At 36.1% G+C, this 17,542-nt stretch overlaps 1 protein-coding gene across 1 annotated transcript; it reads right to left on the bottom strand.

Moving 5' to 3' along the window:
- Nucleotides 1–1,378: 1,378 nt before the first annotated feature.
- Nucleotides 1,379–17,442, bottom strand: si:ch211-212k18.13 (uncharacterized). Its single transcript, XM_058393894.1, has 22 exons — nucleotides 17,211–17,442; nucleotides 16,805–16,915; nucleotides 15,502–15,629; nucleotides 15,345–15,415; nucleotides 15,098–15,220; nucleotides 14,892–14,987; nucleotides 14,031–14,159; nucleotides 13,768–13,905; nucleotides 13,669–13,691; nucleotides 13,502–13,533; nucleotides 10,909–11,003; nucleotides 10,808–10,830; nucleotides 10,445–10,675; nucleotides 10,219–10,319; nucleotides 9,511–9,548; nucleotides 8,575–8,743; nucleotides 7,014–7,162; nucleotides 6,145–6,444; nucleotides 5,331–5,414; nucleotides 5,139–5,231; nucleotides 4,892–4,968; nucleotides 1,379–2,031 (listed from the first exon to the last, which is right to left on the bottom strand). Exons 1-22 carry the CDS (start codon nucleotides 17,267–17,269, stop codon nucleotides 2,019–2,021), a joined length of 2,283 nt encoding a protein of 760 aa, XP_058249877.1. The 5' UTR covers nucleotides 17,270–17,442; the 3' UTR covers nucleotides 1,379–2,018.
- Nucleotides 17,443–17,542: the final 100 nt, after the last annotated feature.

Raw genomic sequence — 17,542 nt, 5'->3', positions numbered from 1 at the left:
ACCGAGCTTCAGACGATCTTCTAGGAACAATGGAAGAAACTGCCCAAATCCAGGTGTGCAAAGCATGTAGAGAATAACCCAAGACGACACAAAGGAGAAATTACCACCAAATGTACTCCTACAAAGTACTGGATAGTGGGACTGAGTCATTTTTTTATCATTTTGGATTTGTAATAAATTTGCAATAACTTCTAAAAATTAATTTTATTATAATTATTATTGTGCAAAGACTAATGGCCAAAAAAGTAAAATACATTTAAAATTAAACCTATAATACAACAAAAAATGTGTACATGTGTGGGTGGGTTCAAACTGTGCTGACTTACACTACACAGCTTTCATCACTCTGGTGTTTGTATAATGTGCAGATCCCTCTATCCACCAATGACTGGCAGAAGAGGGTTACAAAGTGTTACGGCCCAAAGTTGTGCCTGTGGTTTTTTTTTGCTCTCTTTCTATCTCTTCCCGCTCTCACTGCCTCTTAGGTTCCCCACCCCCTGGAATCCCATTCGTCAGGGGAGACGTCTATCCTCGTTAACATGTGTGACGTTGCTGCCTTTGCTGACGTCTATCCTCGTTAACCTGCGTGACGTTGCTGCCTTTGCTGACGTCTATCCTCGTTAACCTGCGTGACCAATCCCAGAGATCCGCGTCAGTTTTAAAAGGGACGCCTGTGTGGACGCTGTCTCTCGCTTTTGCTCTCTCCCTTGCTTACTCTCTACTTTGCTTTGATCTACCTCTGGGAAAACGAGGACAGTTTAGTTACCTGAACTTCATTGTGCTACACGTAGAGAAGTGGCTGTGTATAGATACACTAGGATAGGCGCGAGCGCCACTCTCTGTATGTTTTGTTTTTGGTTAGTAAGAATAGTTAGATATGGCGTGAAAACGCCGAAGACTTTTCTTTTCCTTTTATTTTCTAGATAGATTAGAGGATTGTGGCGAGTTAGTTTGGTTTTGTTATATTTCTTTCTTTTATTTGGCGCTGCTGTTAATTCTCTCTTTTCCCATGTTGATTATAATATAAATCTAAGTTGTATGTAAATATATATCTATATATTTTTCTTCTGTTCCGATTCCGTCATGGACAATAAATACTATATTTTATTTTTGTTATAAAGTTGTTCTGTTGTCAATTACTACCAACCTTCACTTAAATGAGTCACAAATTAAATGTTACTTCTGGTACCCTTAGACCTACCATCTTGAAGTCGTAACACATAGTACACAATCCTTCATAAATCCACACGCCTGATCCCCAAATCACACTGTTTTCACAAAACCCTTAAAACTGAATGTGAGAATTCTTTAAGTTTGAGTTTCAGTATTTTATAGGAAAACAAGTGGGGGGGGGTCTGAAGAAAATATTGGTTGGGAAGATGCAAGCAGTTAGGACTGTCTGTAATGTTAAGAGAACTGGAGATATAGTACAAAAAAGTAGGCATTTGTATACGGTTCTCCGAATAAAAAAAACATCATGATTGTTTTTATTACAGTTGTCAAGCCAGGCAAAATTCGAGACTGGGAAATCGGGGCTAAAATCATGTAGAATTGTAACCTGAGCAAGCAAACACACAAAATGCCAGCTTATAAAATGTAAGATATTTCAATCATACACAGACATTAAGATTTTTAGATCAATATTGCAGTTAATGCTATGGAAACATTTTTTTAAACATGGAATTTGTAGGAAATACTGATTATTTTATTCAAACAATCACCTATGTGTTATAACAAAATGGGAAAATCATTACACATGTCAAACACAATGAATCCGCCTGTGAAGTAGACAAGAGGCCAACAGTAGGCATTGTGGGCAAGTTAAAGCACTTTGCCCTTTCCGACCTGGACAATTTTATCATTCCACTTGACATATAAACAGTAAGTTTATCGACAGACTAAAATCTTAACTCAGTAAAGCTTAACACAGAGATTTTCCATAATACAAGTTAGGGAACTGTGAGGACCATTTAAAAGGCTTTAGCTTGCATTTCTTGAAGTAGTCTGTTGTACAGCTTTCAATCCTTCTGCCTGCAAAAGTAAAAAAAAAAATGTAAAAAAAGGAAATAAAGCTGAATTTAGGCAAATAAAAAAATTTCCCCTAATTATATTTAAACAAACAAAATGTTGCTCAAGATACTATGAAAAATATGGTAATAGTTATTTACACTATATGCTCAAATGTTTGTGAACCCCTGATCATCACAGCCATGTAGGCTTACTCTAAACTGTTCCCACAAATGTGTGTGGACAAATGGAAGAATTTATATCACCTGCACAGAGCCCTGCCATGGAGCTTGTGTTGTGCACACGGGCATTGTAATGATGGAACATGTTTAGGCCTCCTTGTCCATGTGAAAGGAAATCTTAATGCTACAGCACTGGCATCCAGTTAAATTTTCTTATATTGTCTGTTAGTATCCAGCAGATACTTTGTTTTTTTTCAGTCTATCTATCTATCTATCTATCTATCTATCTATCTATCTATCTATCTATCTATCTATCTATCTATCTATCTATCTATCTATCTGAACAGGCGCTTTTGTTTTTTTATGTCTCGGCTATTTGCTTCGGCGTTACAAAACTGGTTTTTCCCGTGCCTCAGTCTAGTCCTTATGCATTTCTGTTTCTCTTCACCAACAAACTTCACTGTGCTTTTACTAATATGACATGCCATCGAGCTTTTTAAAATACTTTGCTCACAAATGCCAGTATGTGCATGTGATCCAGTGGCTCCGCCCTGCCTTTACAACCCGTCTTGAATCAGATGGAACAAGAAAAGCATCATGATCCTAACGACACCACCCTGAGATTTGTTGATCGACCGGATGACATTCGTAAGATTAAACTATTATCATCATTACTCTGTAGAGCGGTTTATTCTGAATTTTATATGAAAAGTTGGGTATTAGATACATGGATGTGTGTTAAATATTGGTTTCACTTCTAGAGCTCATAATCTCCTCCATAATTTCAAATAGAAGAAATAAGGTCACATGTAATCTGTATGTTAATCCAGGGGCGATTCTAGGATTTTCATTTATGGGGAGCTCAGCCCCCAATGAGGGTATAATAGTAAAAATAAATAAATTAATTAATTAATTAATTAATTAAAAAAAAATAAAATAAAGTCTTGAGAAAAAGAGGACAGCCACAGAATCCAAGCTGCTTGAAGTCCTGTGTGAAGTGTCCACAGTCAGTAATGATTTGAGGTGCCATGTCATCTGCTGGTGTTGGTCCACTGTGTTTTATTAAGTCCAAAGTGAATGCAGCCATCTACCAAGAGATTTTAGAGCACTTTCTGCTTCCATCTGCTGACAGGCTTTATGGAGATGCTGATTTCCTTTTCCAGCAGGACTTGGCCCCTGCCCACAGTGCCAAAACTACTTGCAACTGGTTTACTGTCCAAGGTATTACTGTGCTTGACTGGCTGTTTTGTTAAGAGGAAGATGAGAGACACCAAACCCCGCAATACCGCAACCAAGGCTTCCATTACACCTCAGCAGTACCATAGGCTGATCGCCTTCATGCCATGCCACATTAACGCAGTAATTTATTAAGTAATATTAAGTGCATAAATGAAGATACTTTACTCAAAAGTTTTGACTTTTCTGTATTATAAATCATTTCTTTGATTATCTTATGAAATATTCTAATATTTTGAGATACTACATTTTTTTTATGTTATGAGCCATAATTATCTAAATTAAAAGTAAAAGGCTTGAAATATTTCACTTCATTTGTAATAAATCTAAAATATATGAATATATATCATTATGAGCACCTGCCTAATATTGTTTTGGTTCTGCCCAAACAGCCCTGACCCAACACATGTATTCTGACACCTTTCTATCAGAACCAGCATTAACTTCTTCAGCAATTTGAGCAACAGTAGCTCACCAGTTGGATCGGACAACATGGGCCGGTAAGACAATAACCCTTGGCTGCCCATGACCCTGTCGCTGGTTCACCACTGTTCCTTCCTTGTCCACTTTTGATAGATACTGACCACTGCAGACCAGGAACACCCCACAAGAGCTGCAGTTTTGGAGATGCTCTGATCCAGTCATCTAGCCATCATAATTTGGCCGTTGTCAAACTCAAATCCTTACACTTGCCCATTTTTCCTGCTTCTAACACATCAACTTTAAGGATAAAATGTTAATTTGCTGCCTAATATATCCCACCCACTAACAGGTGCCATGATGGGGGTCTTATTCACTTCATGTATCAGTGCTCATAATGTTATGCCTGATTGGTGTGTATGTGCATTTATATATATACAGCTCTGGAAAAAAATAAGAGACCACTGCCCAATCTCCAGACTTGAACCCTATTGAAAACCTCTGGAATGTCATCAAGAGGAAGATGGATGGTCACAAACCATCAAGCAAAGCTGAGCTGTTTGATTTTTTGCAAAAAGAGTGGTATAAAGTTCCCCAACAGCAGTGTGAAAAACTGGTGGAGAGCATGGAGCCAAAACGCATGCAAATCGGGGTTATTCCACCAAATACTGATTTCTTAATGTTATATAGCCAAAGCATCAACACAATTTGTTTACAAATTATTTGCATTTTGTTTTATTTGAGTTATTAAAGCTCTGCAAATACTGCATGATCTTGGGTTATTTTCATGTGTTATCATTTCCTTTAAATATACACTCTAAATAACAATAGTTATATTTTGAATTTAGGAGAAATATTGTCAGCAGTTCACAAAAAATTAAACAAAACTGTTCATCTCACCAATACATGTATCTGTTATAAAAAAAAAAAAAAAGAAAAAAAAGAAACTGAAAGAAACATAAGAAACTGATTATTTTGCAGTGGTCTCTTATTTTTTTCCCCAGAGCTATATGTATATACACATTAAATGTGCCTTGATTATTTACCTTGACTCTGTCTTGTTGTATAATTGTCTAATTGTCAGCATCAACACCTCATTGTAGCACGTTTTGAGATTGTCAATCTGGAAGAGATTTCACAGCATATTTTCATATGAATTTTTAAGCAAGCCCAGGTCAATGACAGTGTATAAATATATACATTACAAAAACAAACAAACAAACAAACAAATCACTTAATATGAGTGGAACAGTTTACACAAAAGGTTATCAGTCAAAATCAGTGTAAAAATACCTCTTGCATAATGATGTCTGAAACAGACTCCACCTTGATGGATCTGAAAGGCTTCAGTGATGCTTTGCATATTTCCAGTTGACATTCATGACCCTAGAAAGGAATATGTTTTTATATGCTGCTAAAATCCTGATATCTGTGTAAATGAAAAGCTTTAACTTTCCATGCTTTATTGTATTAATGCAGTCATACCTTTATTGTATCAATGCAGTCAATAGCGTAGTTCACACATTTGTTCACATTGTCTTCTTTGTTTTTAATCTCCTCGAGGAGTTCCTGTTCATAATCGTAGTTCAGAACACAAAAGTCCAATAAGTAACAAAACTTAATGTACTACATCAAGAATCAGTAAAAAGTAATTGTTTCTTCAACCTAACAGCATATCCCAAAGGTTTTTAGACCATAGTGATTTGAAGGAAGGTTTTTTTTTTGCTTCTTAAAGATCTGCATGTAATATTTATCTGTTTATTTACATTTAATGTTGTGAAATGAAACAAGTAAGAGCCTATTATGATTTACATTATAGGAGCTATAAACAGACTATAACCTCTATAAACTACAAACCTCTCTTTTAAAGACAAACAAATTCAGCTTTTCATGTTAGCAGAAAGCAGTAGAATTTTAACCAAAAGACTTTCCCACGAGAGAAAACTTCAAGCAATAGCTTCACCTTTCACTATTACAAAGCACTGTAATTGAAGACTCATTCCAAAAATTCTAAATAAATGTCTTCAAATCAAAAACCAAATCTGCAATTATCTACAGTTTACGTAGTGCATCCACCATACAAGTTCCTGTGTTACTATATAAATTATAATGTATTAATAAAGACAAGTGCATAAACCTTGAAGCCCAAAATACAGAGAGAGCTACTATAACAGGAAGTTAAACAGCACTGTCTGGCCAATAAGAATTGAGTTATCAGCAGTGCTGTGGTGTAAATGTCCCTATCAAGTATGACCAACAAACTTTACTACAGACTTTACTGAGGAGCCATGCTACATACCTTCCCCTGGGCCAGCTGTTCATTTGGCACTTTGTTATCAATGATGGGTTTGGCTTGGATCATTTTCTGCCTTTGCCTGGCATCAGCAAGCCACTGAATGAGACAGTCATACCTCTGTCTATGAGCCTGCAACAGCTCATTCACTTTCTGCAGATTCCACTTAACCTTGTCAAACACAGCCTGCCAGGCCTCCTTTAGGCTTTCTTCAAAATTTACATACTCTATCCCACACTCATATACCACCACGGGATTACAGAGCTCAGCATTCACTGGCTTATCAGGCTCCGCTTCACAGCACACCTTTTAGAATTGCAAGAAAAAAGCAAGAAAAAAAATTATTACTATCTATTTTCTTTCTTTAAGATCTTACCAGTGGATTTTCCTTTAAAAATTAAAATAATGTTTTGAAGTATTTTCAGTGATTTACTATGACATGAACAGCATTATGGTTGTTTAAAGAAGCAGTGTTACAACTGACTTCATATTTTTATTAACATATAAACAACATATGTTTAGAAGTATATTTTGATCACACAAACAGCATGACAACACTTTTTCCACATGTGTTGTGGAAAAAGTTCAATTAGTTAGTTATTTGTAAAGGGGGCACAGTGTGCACAAGACAGAAACATTGTTAAGTAGTATGTGTAGAGTAATTAGTAAAAGTGTTAAAAGTGTTAAGAGTATCTATTAATTTTTAATCCACTGTAAGATGAGTTGTCGATATTATAGATAGTAAAAAAAAACTATTTTATGTATAACCAGTCTCAGAGATATCAAAAGGGTTTTATAAGACTGGCACATATCTTTGAAAAGTATTAAAGTAAGTAAATTTGAAAGTAAGGCCAGTAGCATACAGAGTATCATACCAATTGGTCAGTGGTCTCCTGGGCAAAGTCCTTCAGGGGCTCGGTGTCAACTGGCTGACCGCAACAGCTGATATTTGATTCATATCTCTCAAGACTCCGGCTCATATTTTGAGCGACGTAGTTGTTACACACAGAATTATTCTGCTCTCCTGCATATGTAATATAATACATATCTCATGTGTTAAACCAAATTATCCAGACAGTCCAAAAACATTAATTGCAGTTTAAAGTGAACTTTTTTTCTGAACTCTGACCACAACTAAATTTTGTCACCAACAACCTGATTTGTAATACCCATTACTTTCTGCATTTCCTCAATGCTTTATTTTCTCAGTGCATTTTAATAATGCATCATTTTCCACTGACATCTGCTTAATCTCTTAATGGATCTAATGGAGCTTCAGTTGGTTTTTTCCTCACATTCTCATCCTCCAAGTACTGTAAATACCTCATACTTCTTCATTTCCATCCTGGGCCACTCACAATCTTATTAAAGTCCTCTCATTCAGGGTTTCCACAAGCATCTCTTTCTTTTACTGCAGCTTAGTCATGAGACATGAGTGAGGAGACATCTCAATATGCTCCACAGTGCTGCATACTTTGTTCTGTCTCTGCCAAATCTTCATTTATCAATTCTAATACTGTTAACTAAATCTTGGAATTTTGCTTCATTGTTCTGTCGAAACTTTGTTGAAACTTTTGAGAAACTTTTCACAAAACTTTTCACAAAGGGGCCACAATCTAATTTCAGTAGGAATATCTGAGAATTAAATGGTGACAAGATTTTTATGATGTTCTCCAAAAGCTTCTTGTGTTATTATGTCCCATTGACATAGGATCCAAATTGCACAGCAATCTTCCTCTTGATCTCACTCCAGTACTTTTTTTTCCTGGACATGTCCTTTATGGGATCCTTTTACCTGGATTTCTATATTATGTAGAATGTCAGAAATTTTGTTTTGCATCCACATCAACATTTGCTTATACAGTTTCCATATCCTTGGTGTTAGAACTCAGGCAATCATGAAGCCCTTTCAGCCACAACTTCCCACCCACCCTGCATCAATATGGCAATGTGATTTTATCTATGGGGTAGATCAGTCAGCATTCTCTATATGCAGAGCTAGACTATACTGGAAATATCAAGATCAAAATGCATCAGCTTGATGTACAGTACAAATTAACAGCAACAATATAACAGTAATACTGTGCTCAAATTTCAGTTCTCTAATTTTATGTACTGAACCAAAGCCAAATTAGCTATGTCAGCTCTCACAGTAAATTCGATTGTTGACACGTCAACTATGGCCACCATGATGGGCAATACAGGTGATGTGAAAACACATGATTTTATGGGACATTTGACTTTTTCTTCCAATGAAGATTGGTGCATCTTCAAATTTTATTATAATGAAAAAGATGACTACTTTCTCACCTCCACGCCACCTGCAAGTCCTTGCACACCTGACAGTTTGAATACCTCTGAACTTGTTGGCATTGTAATATGTCAAGCCAATTGCAATACATTAACTTGAAACTGATGGTTCCAGTAGCTTGTCACCTTGTTCCGTTGTCATGTGCAGGTTGTTGTAATACTGTGTGCCATTGTTATAAGTGCTCGCAGACTGCTTGTGCTCATCTGCACTGAAGATCCCAGACCCCTGGCTTCTGCTCTTAAAGGTATGACTGTCTTGCTTCAAGTTTTCCAGAGTCTTATTGTGTTCCTTGGACTTAATCATAAGAACAAAAGATAAAATAATAAAACAAGACATTAAATAGACAAACAGCCATTTTGTAATTGAAATTCTAAACTACATGGGAGATTATGTGAGACTGATTATCTAATCAGACTGAATGAATAAGACAGAGAATTTTTATAAGACAGGCTAATTAACTTTTAAGTGCAGCACATATTTTTGTATTTAGTTTTTCATTATTAGTGCTTCCTGTATGAACAGAATTTCCCCTACAGAGTTATTAGTTTCTTTGACTGGTAACTTAAATGGATTTAATCCATTACAAAATGATAATCAATACAAACCTATGAATAATGTTGACTTGGATTAATGTGTCCTGTTGGCGGAAAGTTCTGAAATAGTAAGCTCTACTTGACAAAATATTACTGTATTAAATTAAAAAAAATTGCTCAAATAAAATTAATATGGGTGATGCTGATGGGATGATGTTGGGATGTCTTGCCTCTATTGTGTTCTGGGCTGGATGGCCTGTCACATGACCTTTATTACGTGCTGCACTCATCTTCACATATTACTTAAATTTTACTTCTATTTACTAAATACTAAAATCTTTATATGTTTGTTTTCTGGCAGGTCTTAACTGTTCCTGTAGTGACAACATTATTTCAGACATTATTTATTTGAATAATTCCTAGAAAGGTAGGTCATTGTAAAACATGTTATGTAATTACATTTTTTTTTGCTTATTCCATTATAGGTAAATGAAGGAAATCTTTCTGTATTTGAAAAAAAATACTCACATAGGTAGATTTCACACTGGGGTGCTGCCCATCCATTTCTTCTCAACAACAGAAAACAAAAGCAACATTCTGGATTATTTAAAGACTACAGTATAAAACTAGATTTTTAAAGTTCGTCGCGACAAACATTGATGTTGGCTTGATGAAGCAAGTAGTCGTAATGTCCGATGGTTTTTGGAGATGGGTGGAGAGATTGGATGGCAATATATTTGGTTGAGAGCAGACAGATAGGGTCCCGATTCATCTGGAGGCAAGTGGATCGATAGGGTGTCAATACTTTTGGAGGCGGGTGGATATGTGACCAGAACACATGTCACGAAGTTCCCCTGAATGTGCTGAGCATTTTGATGTGTCACATGTGTATGTTGGTGTAATTTTGAAATTCTGCTTATTTTGGGGGCATGGCACACAAGTGACATCACATGACGTTACCCGGACACACGTCACGCAGTTCCCCACAATGTGCTGAGCATTTTGATATGCCACATGTGTATGTTGCGGTACTTTTGCGATATTGCTAATTTTGGGGTTAGCGCGCACGTGACATTGCGTCAAGTCAAGTCAGTTTAAATACTTTAAAAGCTAACTATATAATGGTTGGAACAAACTGAACAGGTCAGTTAATCGATCAAAGAACTTCTATAGTTACACTGAAAATGTAAATGTGTGAGACATTCTGTGACATTAATAAAAAAAATCTTCCAAAACCTCCTTGTTCTGCTGAAGACTCCGCTCCACAACATAAGCCTTCTGAAGCTTTCCGCCATGGGTCTATGGAGGATGTCACGCTGTCTAGCCGTGTTTGTAAACTGTAAATATAAAAGCAGCACAAAGGTCAGTCTGAAAAACAGAATCACAGAAATATGTATTGAGTGTATTTTTTTCTGATATGAATATGATGTTGAAAAAGGATTTGATGAGAGCATTGCAATACCACTCAGCTGAGGACGCTGCTCCACACCCATGCTCATCTGAGGAGGTGCAGTGATGCTCATCCGAGTGTGATGCTCTGTGTTCTCGCTCACTGCACCCACCATCGCCCAATGATGTAGCTTTGTGCTCTTGCTCACCCGAGGATGTTGCTCTGTGTCCTCGCTTGCTTGAAGATGTTTCTCTGTGTCCTCGCTCGCTTGAGGATGTCACATTGTCATGCCATTTTTGTGAACTGCAATAAAACATAAAATAAAAACAGCACAAATGTCAGTCTGAAATTAAAAAAAAAAACACAACAAACACAAAAGTATGTATTCAGTGTATTTTTTTATATGAATATAATGTGAAGCCATAGTTTACTCACTTTTGGAAAGAGTCCTTTGCATCCTGTCAGAAAACAAGACATACATTAAAATGCCACACACAGCAAAAAATTAAAGCAAGCAAATAATATAATTTTATTACCTTTGGGTCATCAGAACAGTGCCTGTCGTAAAAAGTAGTTTTTAAAAGCTCCTTCCTTTGCTGCAATCGTCGCTTCTCCTTCTGAGAATATTTCACTAGTAAAAATAAGAAAAATTTGAATGTTAGGGTGCATGTCTCAAATGGACATATGCATAATTGTTGTTTTATTACATCATATTGTTTCATTACATCACAATAATTATTATTTTGTTGTGTACAGTTGTGTACCATTTCAGTGCTGCTTCTTTTTATAATCTGAAAATTAATATATATATACATGCAGTACTGTGCAAAGGTTTTAGGCAGGTGTAAAATAAGAATGCTTTCAAAAAATATATTTTAATAGTTTAAAATATCAGTTTATGAAATGTATAATCAATTTGCAAACTGCAAAGTGAGCAAACAGAGGAAAATTCTAAATCAAATCAATATTTGGTACGACTATCTTTTGGCTTCAAACCAGCATAATTCTTAAAACTTGCAGACTTTGTACACTTGAAAAAAGTCTGGGAACTAATTATACCAAGCAGGTGCTAATGATCATCAATTTCATATGTAGGTTGGAATTTTTTTTTTGAAGTGAAATAGAAACAGCTGTTTAGGAGCTTAAAACTTGGTGAGGAACAGCCAAAGTCTGTTACTAAGGTGAGATTGTGGAGGACAGTTTTATGTCACAGGTCATACACCATGCCAAGACTGAGCACAGCAATAAGTCACAAAGTAGTTGTACTGCATCAACAAGGTCTCTTCCAGCCAAAAATGTTAAAGCAGGCTGGGGTTTCAAGATGTGCTGTTCAAGCTATTTTGAAGAAGCACAAAGAAACAGGCAATGTTGTGAACCATAAACACAGAGGTCAAGGAAACTTAATAGAGCAAATGAAAGACACATCATGCTTATATCCCTTCAACACTGGAAGATATCCAGCAGTGCCATCAGCATAGAACTGGCAGAAACCAGTGGTACCCAAGTACACCCATCTACTGTCCTGAGATGTCTGTTCAGATGTGGTCTCCGTGGAAGAATTGCGGCCAAAAAGACAGACCTCCGACATGGAAACAAGGCTTAGAGACTCAACTATGCACAAAAACATTGGGCCTGGGTGCAGACAAATGACAGGTGCTCTGGACTGGTGAGTCAAAATTTGAAATATTTGGCTGTAGCTGTTTGCTGAAGGGCTGGAGAGCAGTACAATAATAAGTGTCTGCAGGCAACAGTGAAGTTGGTGGTTCCTTGCAAGTTTGGGGCTGCATTTCTGCAAATGGAGTTGGAGATTTGGTCAGGATTAATGGTGTTCTCAATGCTGAGAAATACAGGCAGATACTTATCCATCATGCAAAACCATCAGGGAGGTGACTGATTGGCCCCAAATATTTTCTGCAGCACGACAATGACCACAGACATACAACCAATGTCATTAAGAATTATCTTCAGCCTAGACTAGAACTAGGAGTTCTGGAGTGATGGCTTGGACTCAACAGAGCCCTAATCGCTATATCATCGAGTCTGTCTGGGATTACATGAAAATACAGAAGGATTTGAAGCAGGGTACATTCACAGAAGATCTGTGATTAGCTCTCCAAGAAGTTTGGAACAACTTACCTGCCAAGTTCCTTCAAAACCTGTGTACCTAGAAGAATTGATGCTGTTTTCCAGGTACTTTTATTCTTGAAAGCATTCTTACTTTATAGCATTTACTTTATATGTGATACTATATCATGCTGGTGGGGGAAAACGTTTCCTTACTCACTCCTATAAATTAACCAAAATGGCTTAATAATTTTCAGATATGGTGATTGTGCTGGCCATAGAAAATGTTCAACTTCACTTCCATGCTCATCAAACCACTCTGTCACTAGTCTTGCTTTGTGTATAGGTGCATTATCATCCCAATACATGGTACCGCCTTCTGGGTACAATGTTTAACCACTGGGTGGTCCTACAGAATGCTTTGGTAGCCCTTGGCAATGGCATGCCCATCTAGTACAAATACTGTGGCTAGAGAATTCCATGAAATTGCAGCCCAAACCATCACTGGCCCACTCCCTCTTTACTCTTGAAATGCATTAGTCCAGGTGGTAAGCTTCTTTTGGGCTTCTCCACACCATAACTCTCCCAGATGTGGAAAAGACAGTGAAGATGGACTCATCACTCATTCACAAATTCCACTGGATTTCTCCTCTTTCCAGATTTCCATCCATGCTATGACTATCCAAGCAATGGATAGTCAGAACTCCAACTACTCTAAACTTCAACTATATAACGTTTAAAACAAACTGAAGTGGCCAATTAAGTGATCAAAGTACCATTTACGCTGATAATGCATGTGTGCAACATTAATCTCACACCACCACCTTTTTTTGCTGAGGATGCCACTCTGCCCCTTTTCTTGGCCGATGTTTCTCTGCGCCTTCGCTTGGTCGAGGATATTGTTATGCCCCCACTCTCAGCTGAGGACATCTCTTTGCATTGCTGTGTTTGCCCCCCACCCCCTTTCTCAGAGTATTTCACTAGTAAAAATAATATAATGATTTATTATCATTATTATTAATATTTGTGTTCTACTGCATACACATATAGATGTTTCCCACTTACTTCTGTACATGAGCAAATAGGCCTTCTGTAAACTGCAAAAATGAAAACAGCACATCAGTTTGAAAATAATGTATTTGATTTATTTATTTATTTATTTATCTATCATTTGTTTATTTGTTTGTTTTTTAAATGAATAAGATGTGAAACCTCGGCTATAGTGTACTCACTTGATGCTGTCGTTTGGTGGATCCTGAAAAACAAAACTTACATTTAAGCTACTATATATAATAGAAAATTAAAGCAAGTAAATAATGTTATTTTATTACCCTTAGGACTAATGAGACTGAAGAGTCATCAAAACAGTACCACTTGTCATCTTCAAAGGATTTGATGACAGCATTGTAGTGCCCTCCATATTCACTTTCCGTGTGGTTAATAACTGCATAAAGCTCATATTCATTATTCTGTGAAAACAAATGTGTGAGTAAAAAGGTGGTACATATGTATGTTTGTGTAAAATAATTTTATGGTTAACGCATTGTATGGTACATTTAGATTTAGTTATAGACTGAAAAAGGATAAACCATACTCTTATCAGCAAGTGCAGAGGAATGTCCATAGGACAGTGATTCTTCACATGCCTCATCGTGTAGTAGTCAAAGTAAAACCTCTTTGGGTACAGAGTCAGGATAGTAGGAAACTCCTCAATTTCATTCCACTATGGATTGAATAATCAGATTATAAAAGAAATGCTTGAATTGGGACTGACACAAATATCACAATGGCTGGAACTTTATTGGAAAGGTGATCAATGCCAAGAATACTATAAACACTGTTGCCAATAACAACAGCACAAGCATTGACATTCCTGCTTGTATTGAAGGATAGGCAGCTAACACTAGCAAGTTGTGACCATCAAGACTAGGTACTGACTTTTCCTTCCCTGATTGTTTTTGGTTGCATTTCTCTGACTCCTTTTTTTTATATCCATATATCAGGTCTTTTGTGTGGTTTGTGATATGCAGTTAAGCAGGAAGTGTTGGTGAAACCCGTCACCCTGGTTAATATTACTGTCTTTATGTTGTCGGCTCACAACTTCCTATTAAATGGTTACTCTGTTGAACCACTAGAGGATTATAACCTGATAGCCCTCCTATCTCTTGATTTTTGTTTGAGGTTATGTTGTTTTTAATTTTATATGCCCACCAAAATGTATGGTCATGAGCTGCTGTTTTTAGAACATTGATCAAACTTCATATTCTTTGATCAGTATACCAAAGATAAAATTGAGGAATAAGGAAATTGCCAGTGGAATTTGTATATCCTTTGCTCATTTTATATTCAGATTTGATTGTACACAAGTTTGGTTAGTCACAGCTATCAACTCAAGATTTCAACATCAAGGCCTTGCATAAATTTTGTGTCATCAGGCATCCAGTGAAGTACTCACAGTCCATGTTTCATTTTTTTGTCCACAGTCTTTACAGTATAGCCAGTTGTCTTCATCTAACATTACTGGTTCAAAAAAAGTGTTTAATCCTTTGACCTGCAAAGAAAAGAAAAGAAAAAAAAAATCCTACTAGCTCTTTGTTTTACATAATTAATGCTAACTAGGCAAATGTAAATAATAAAAAAGAAAGAAAAAAAAAGTTTTACCACATCGAAGACCTCACTGTTTCCAGCTTCTATGGCTAAAGGGATGGTGAAAAAGCGACACTCCTCTTCACATATGTGATCATTTAGACATTTGGTTTTGTTGCTCATTTTCCCTTCAAATACCTGAACAAACACAACTGTGTCAAATATAATATTGCCAAATACTGTTGAAAGTCTATGGAAAAAAAGGCAAAACAAACAAAAATAATTATGTAACTAATTTAAGAATTTGAGAGAATAATTCTACCTTGGAAAGTTGTGGCCCAATTGCTTTTAAAGTTTTCTGATAGTATTCTACTACATCCTCCTGTACATAGACTGAAAATATAACAATAGTGTCAAATAGAGCTCAGCATTCCTGTTTTTAAGTTTTTCCTTTAGTTGAACCAAATGGAATAACTTACCCTTGGTGATACCCAAACATCGAGTTATCCCTTCAGTCGTACAATCACGTTCTTTCATCCCTTCAAAGAGCTTCTGCAATTCTTGCACCAAACGTTCCTCATCAGAGTTTATCTGATTTGGTACAAATCTAACATGCAAAGAACAGACATACTGTATAATGTCCCCAAAAAGTATTTGGAATTTTAAGCCAAACTTATACATGTATGCATTTCATTGTATTAGAAAACACGTCAAACTAAGAAGGCATTTAAAAGACATCCAAGCCCACTTTTCAATCTAATCACTTCCTAAAAAATAGGTTATGTATAAATATATAATACTTATAGATATTTAGACAAAAAGTATTATGTTTGTAAATAGCTGTGTTATTAAGATCATGGTTGTTTTAATATTTAGTTTGCCACCTATTTTTTCAGAATATTGTGACAACATCTGGGCATTGCATCAGCCAGTTTCTGCACCAGCTGGAAGTTTCTTCCAAGTTACACTAGAGCACAAACATCAACAATCTCTTCTCCATTGCATGGTTAACCAGTTTAGTGGGTCTGCAAAATATTATTTTTAATCATTTACTAGTCTGCTTTGGATCCCTTTCCTGCTGAAAAAATCACTTCTGCCATTGATTCTGAATCCAGCAAGTTTGCATACAAAATGTTTCTGTTTACTTCTACTGTGTGTTAATTTTACTGTCAATGAATACAAGATCACCAAAAATAAAAAAAAATAATAAAACATCTCTGGCCACCACAATGCTTTATAGTACCCTTCACGCTTGGTTGAAATTCTTCTTTTGGCTTTCTTTACAGAGATACTACCCTCAGATACAACAAAGTTTAATTTGGGTTAACTGGATTCAGCTGCTGTCTTTTTTATATATATTCTTTGCGTCCTTGCTTTGTAATTTTTGAGACAGCTGAATAGTTTCTGCAACATTATTCTCCCTGTATAACCATGCTCATTGATCCTCTTTTGAATTTGCTTGTTATATATGGCATTTCTTCTTCTTTGTGTAAACAGGTGATGATAGAACCTTTCTTATAACTTACGTTCCTCCTCTTAATCATTTTGAAATTACTTTTAACCAGCTTAAAACAAGTTCATTTATAGAGCTTGTATGTAGTAATTACCTTCTTTTCATGTGGCATAGTTTATCACATTAACTATGGACTAACTATTATTATTATATTTTTTTAAACATGCAGTCTATTTATCTATTTATACTATACATTTTATAGTCTAAAAAATTAAATAAAAGTACCACAAGTTACCACAAGGTGGTTTAAAAAATAAAGGTAGCATTACTTTTCTACTTCTTTTCGGAAGTCCTCGGTCATGTAGAGACACTGCAGTACAGAGTTCAGGTAGCAGGTTGCACCTTGATTTCTCAAGCCATTGTAACGCTTTCCAGCAGCTCTGAGTGAAATTGTTTAAATGAATCAATTAGACATATGAAATAGCTACACAATAAAACAAAACAAAAAGCAAACAAATAAAGTCTACCTTTTAACGGCAATATTTTTGTTTGTATATAGAAATGGATACAATTCTGAGCTTAAACCTAATTTACTATTATATTTTACGTAATATATTAATTCTTTACTATTTATGTACTGATTTACACTGTTTATTTGAGCTCAACTTCTGTTAACCTGTTAACAAGTTTTAACTCGCGGGGCTGAGCTCTGTCTAAACCCCTGCTAGTTCTTACCCTTCCTGTACATTACTTCTTGCTTCTTGGTATCTGTAAGGCCTCCGATAAGACTCCATTATACAGCTGAGTTAGAATCGAGCAGACACGTACTGATTTTTAGCCCCAATGATTCCTTTAAAGTGAACAGACGCGCAAATCGTGAATAGTACAGCGTCTAATAGTTTTACTTTCGTTTCAAACCTCTGACACACCCGACATGTTTCATATAACAGATCTGGTTTCCTGTAAAGTCCTTAAAGCAGTACTTCTGCATTTTACGAATGCTGTCTGCATAGTTTCTCTAACAATACATCTATAAAAAATGGGCACTCGTCACTTTTCAAAATCAC

This window comes from Hemibagrus wyckioides, linkage group LG07 (assembly GCF_019097595.1).
Source record: "Hemibagrus wyckioides isolate EC202008001 linkage group LG07, SWU_Hwy_1.0, whole genome shotgun sequence".
In the NCBI taxonomy this organism is placed as follows: domain Eukaryota; kingdom Metazoa; phylum Chordata; class Actinopteri; order Siluriformes; family Bagridae; genus Hemibagrus; species Hemibagrus wyckioides.
Note: the sequence above shows the minus strand (reverse complement) of the source record. Positions and strands in the feature narration are given on the sequence as shown.

Bases quoted from the DNA above. Each gene is read 5' to 3' on its own strand.
- si:ch211-212k18.13 (XM_058393894.1), bottom strand. From the start codon at position 17,269: ATGGAGTCTTATCGGAGGCCTTACAGATACCAAGAAGCAAGAAGTAAT. The intron at 11,004-13,501 runs GTAAGTGGGAAA...TATTTTTACTAG, and splicing joins CTATTTGCTCATGTACAGAA to TGAAATATTCTCAGAAGGAG. The intron at 4,969-5,138 runs GTATTTTTACAC...AATCTCTTCCAG, and splicing joins CAGACATCATTATGCAAGAG to ATTGACAATCTCAAAACGTG.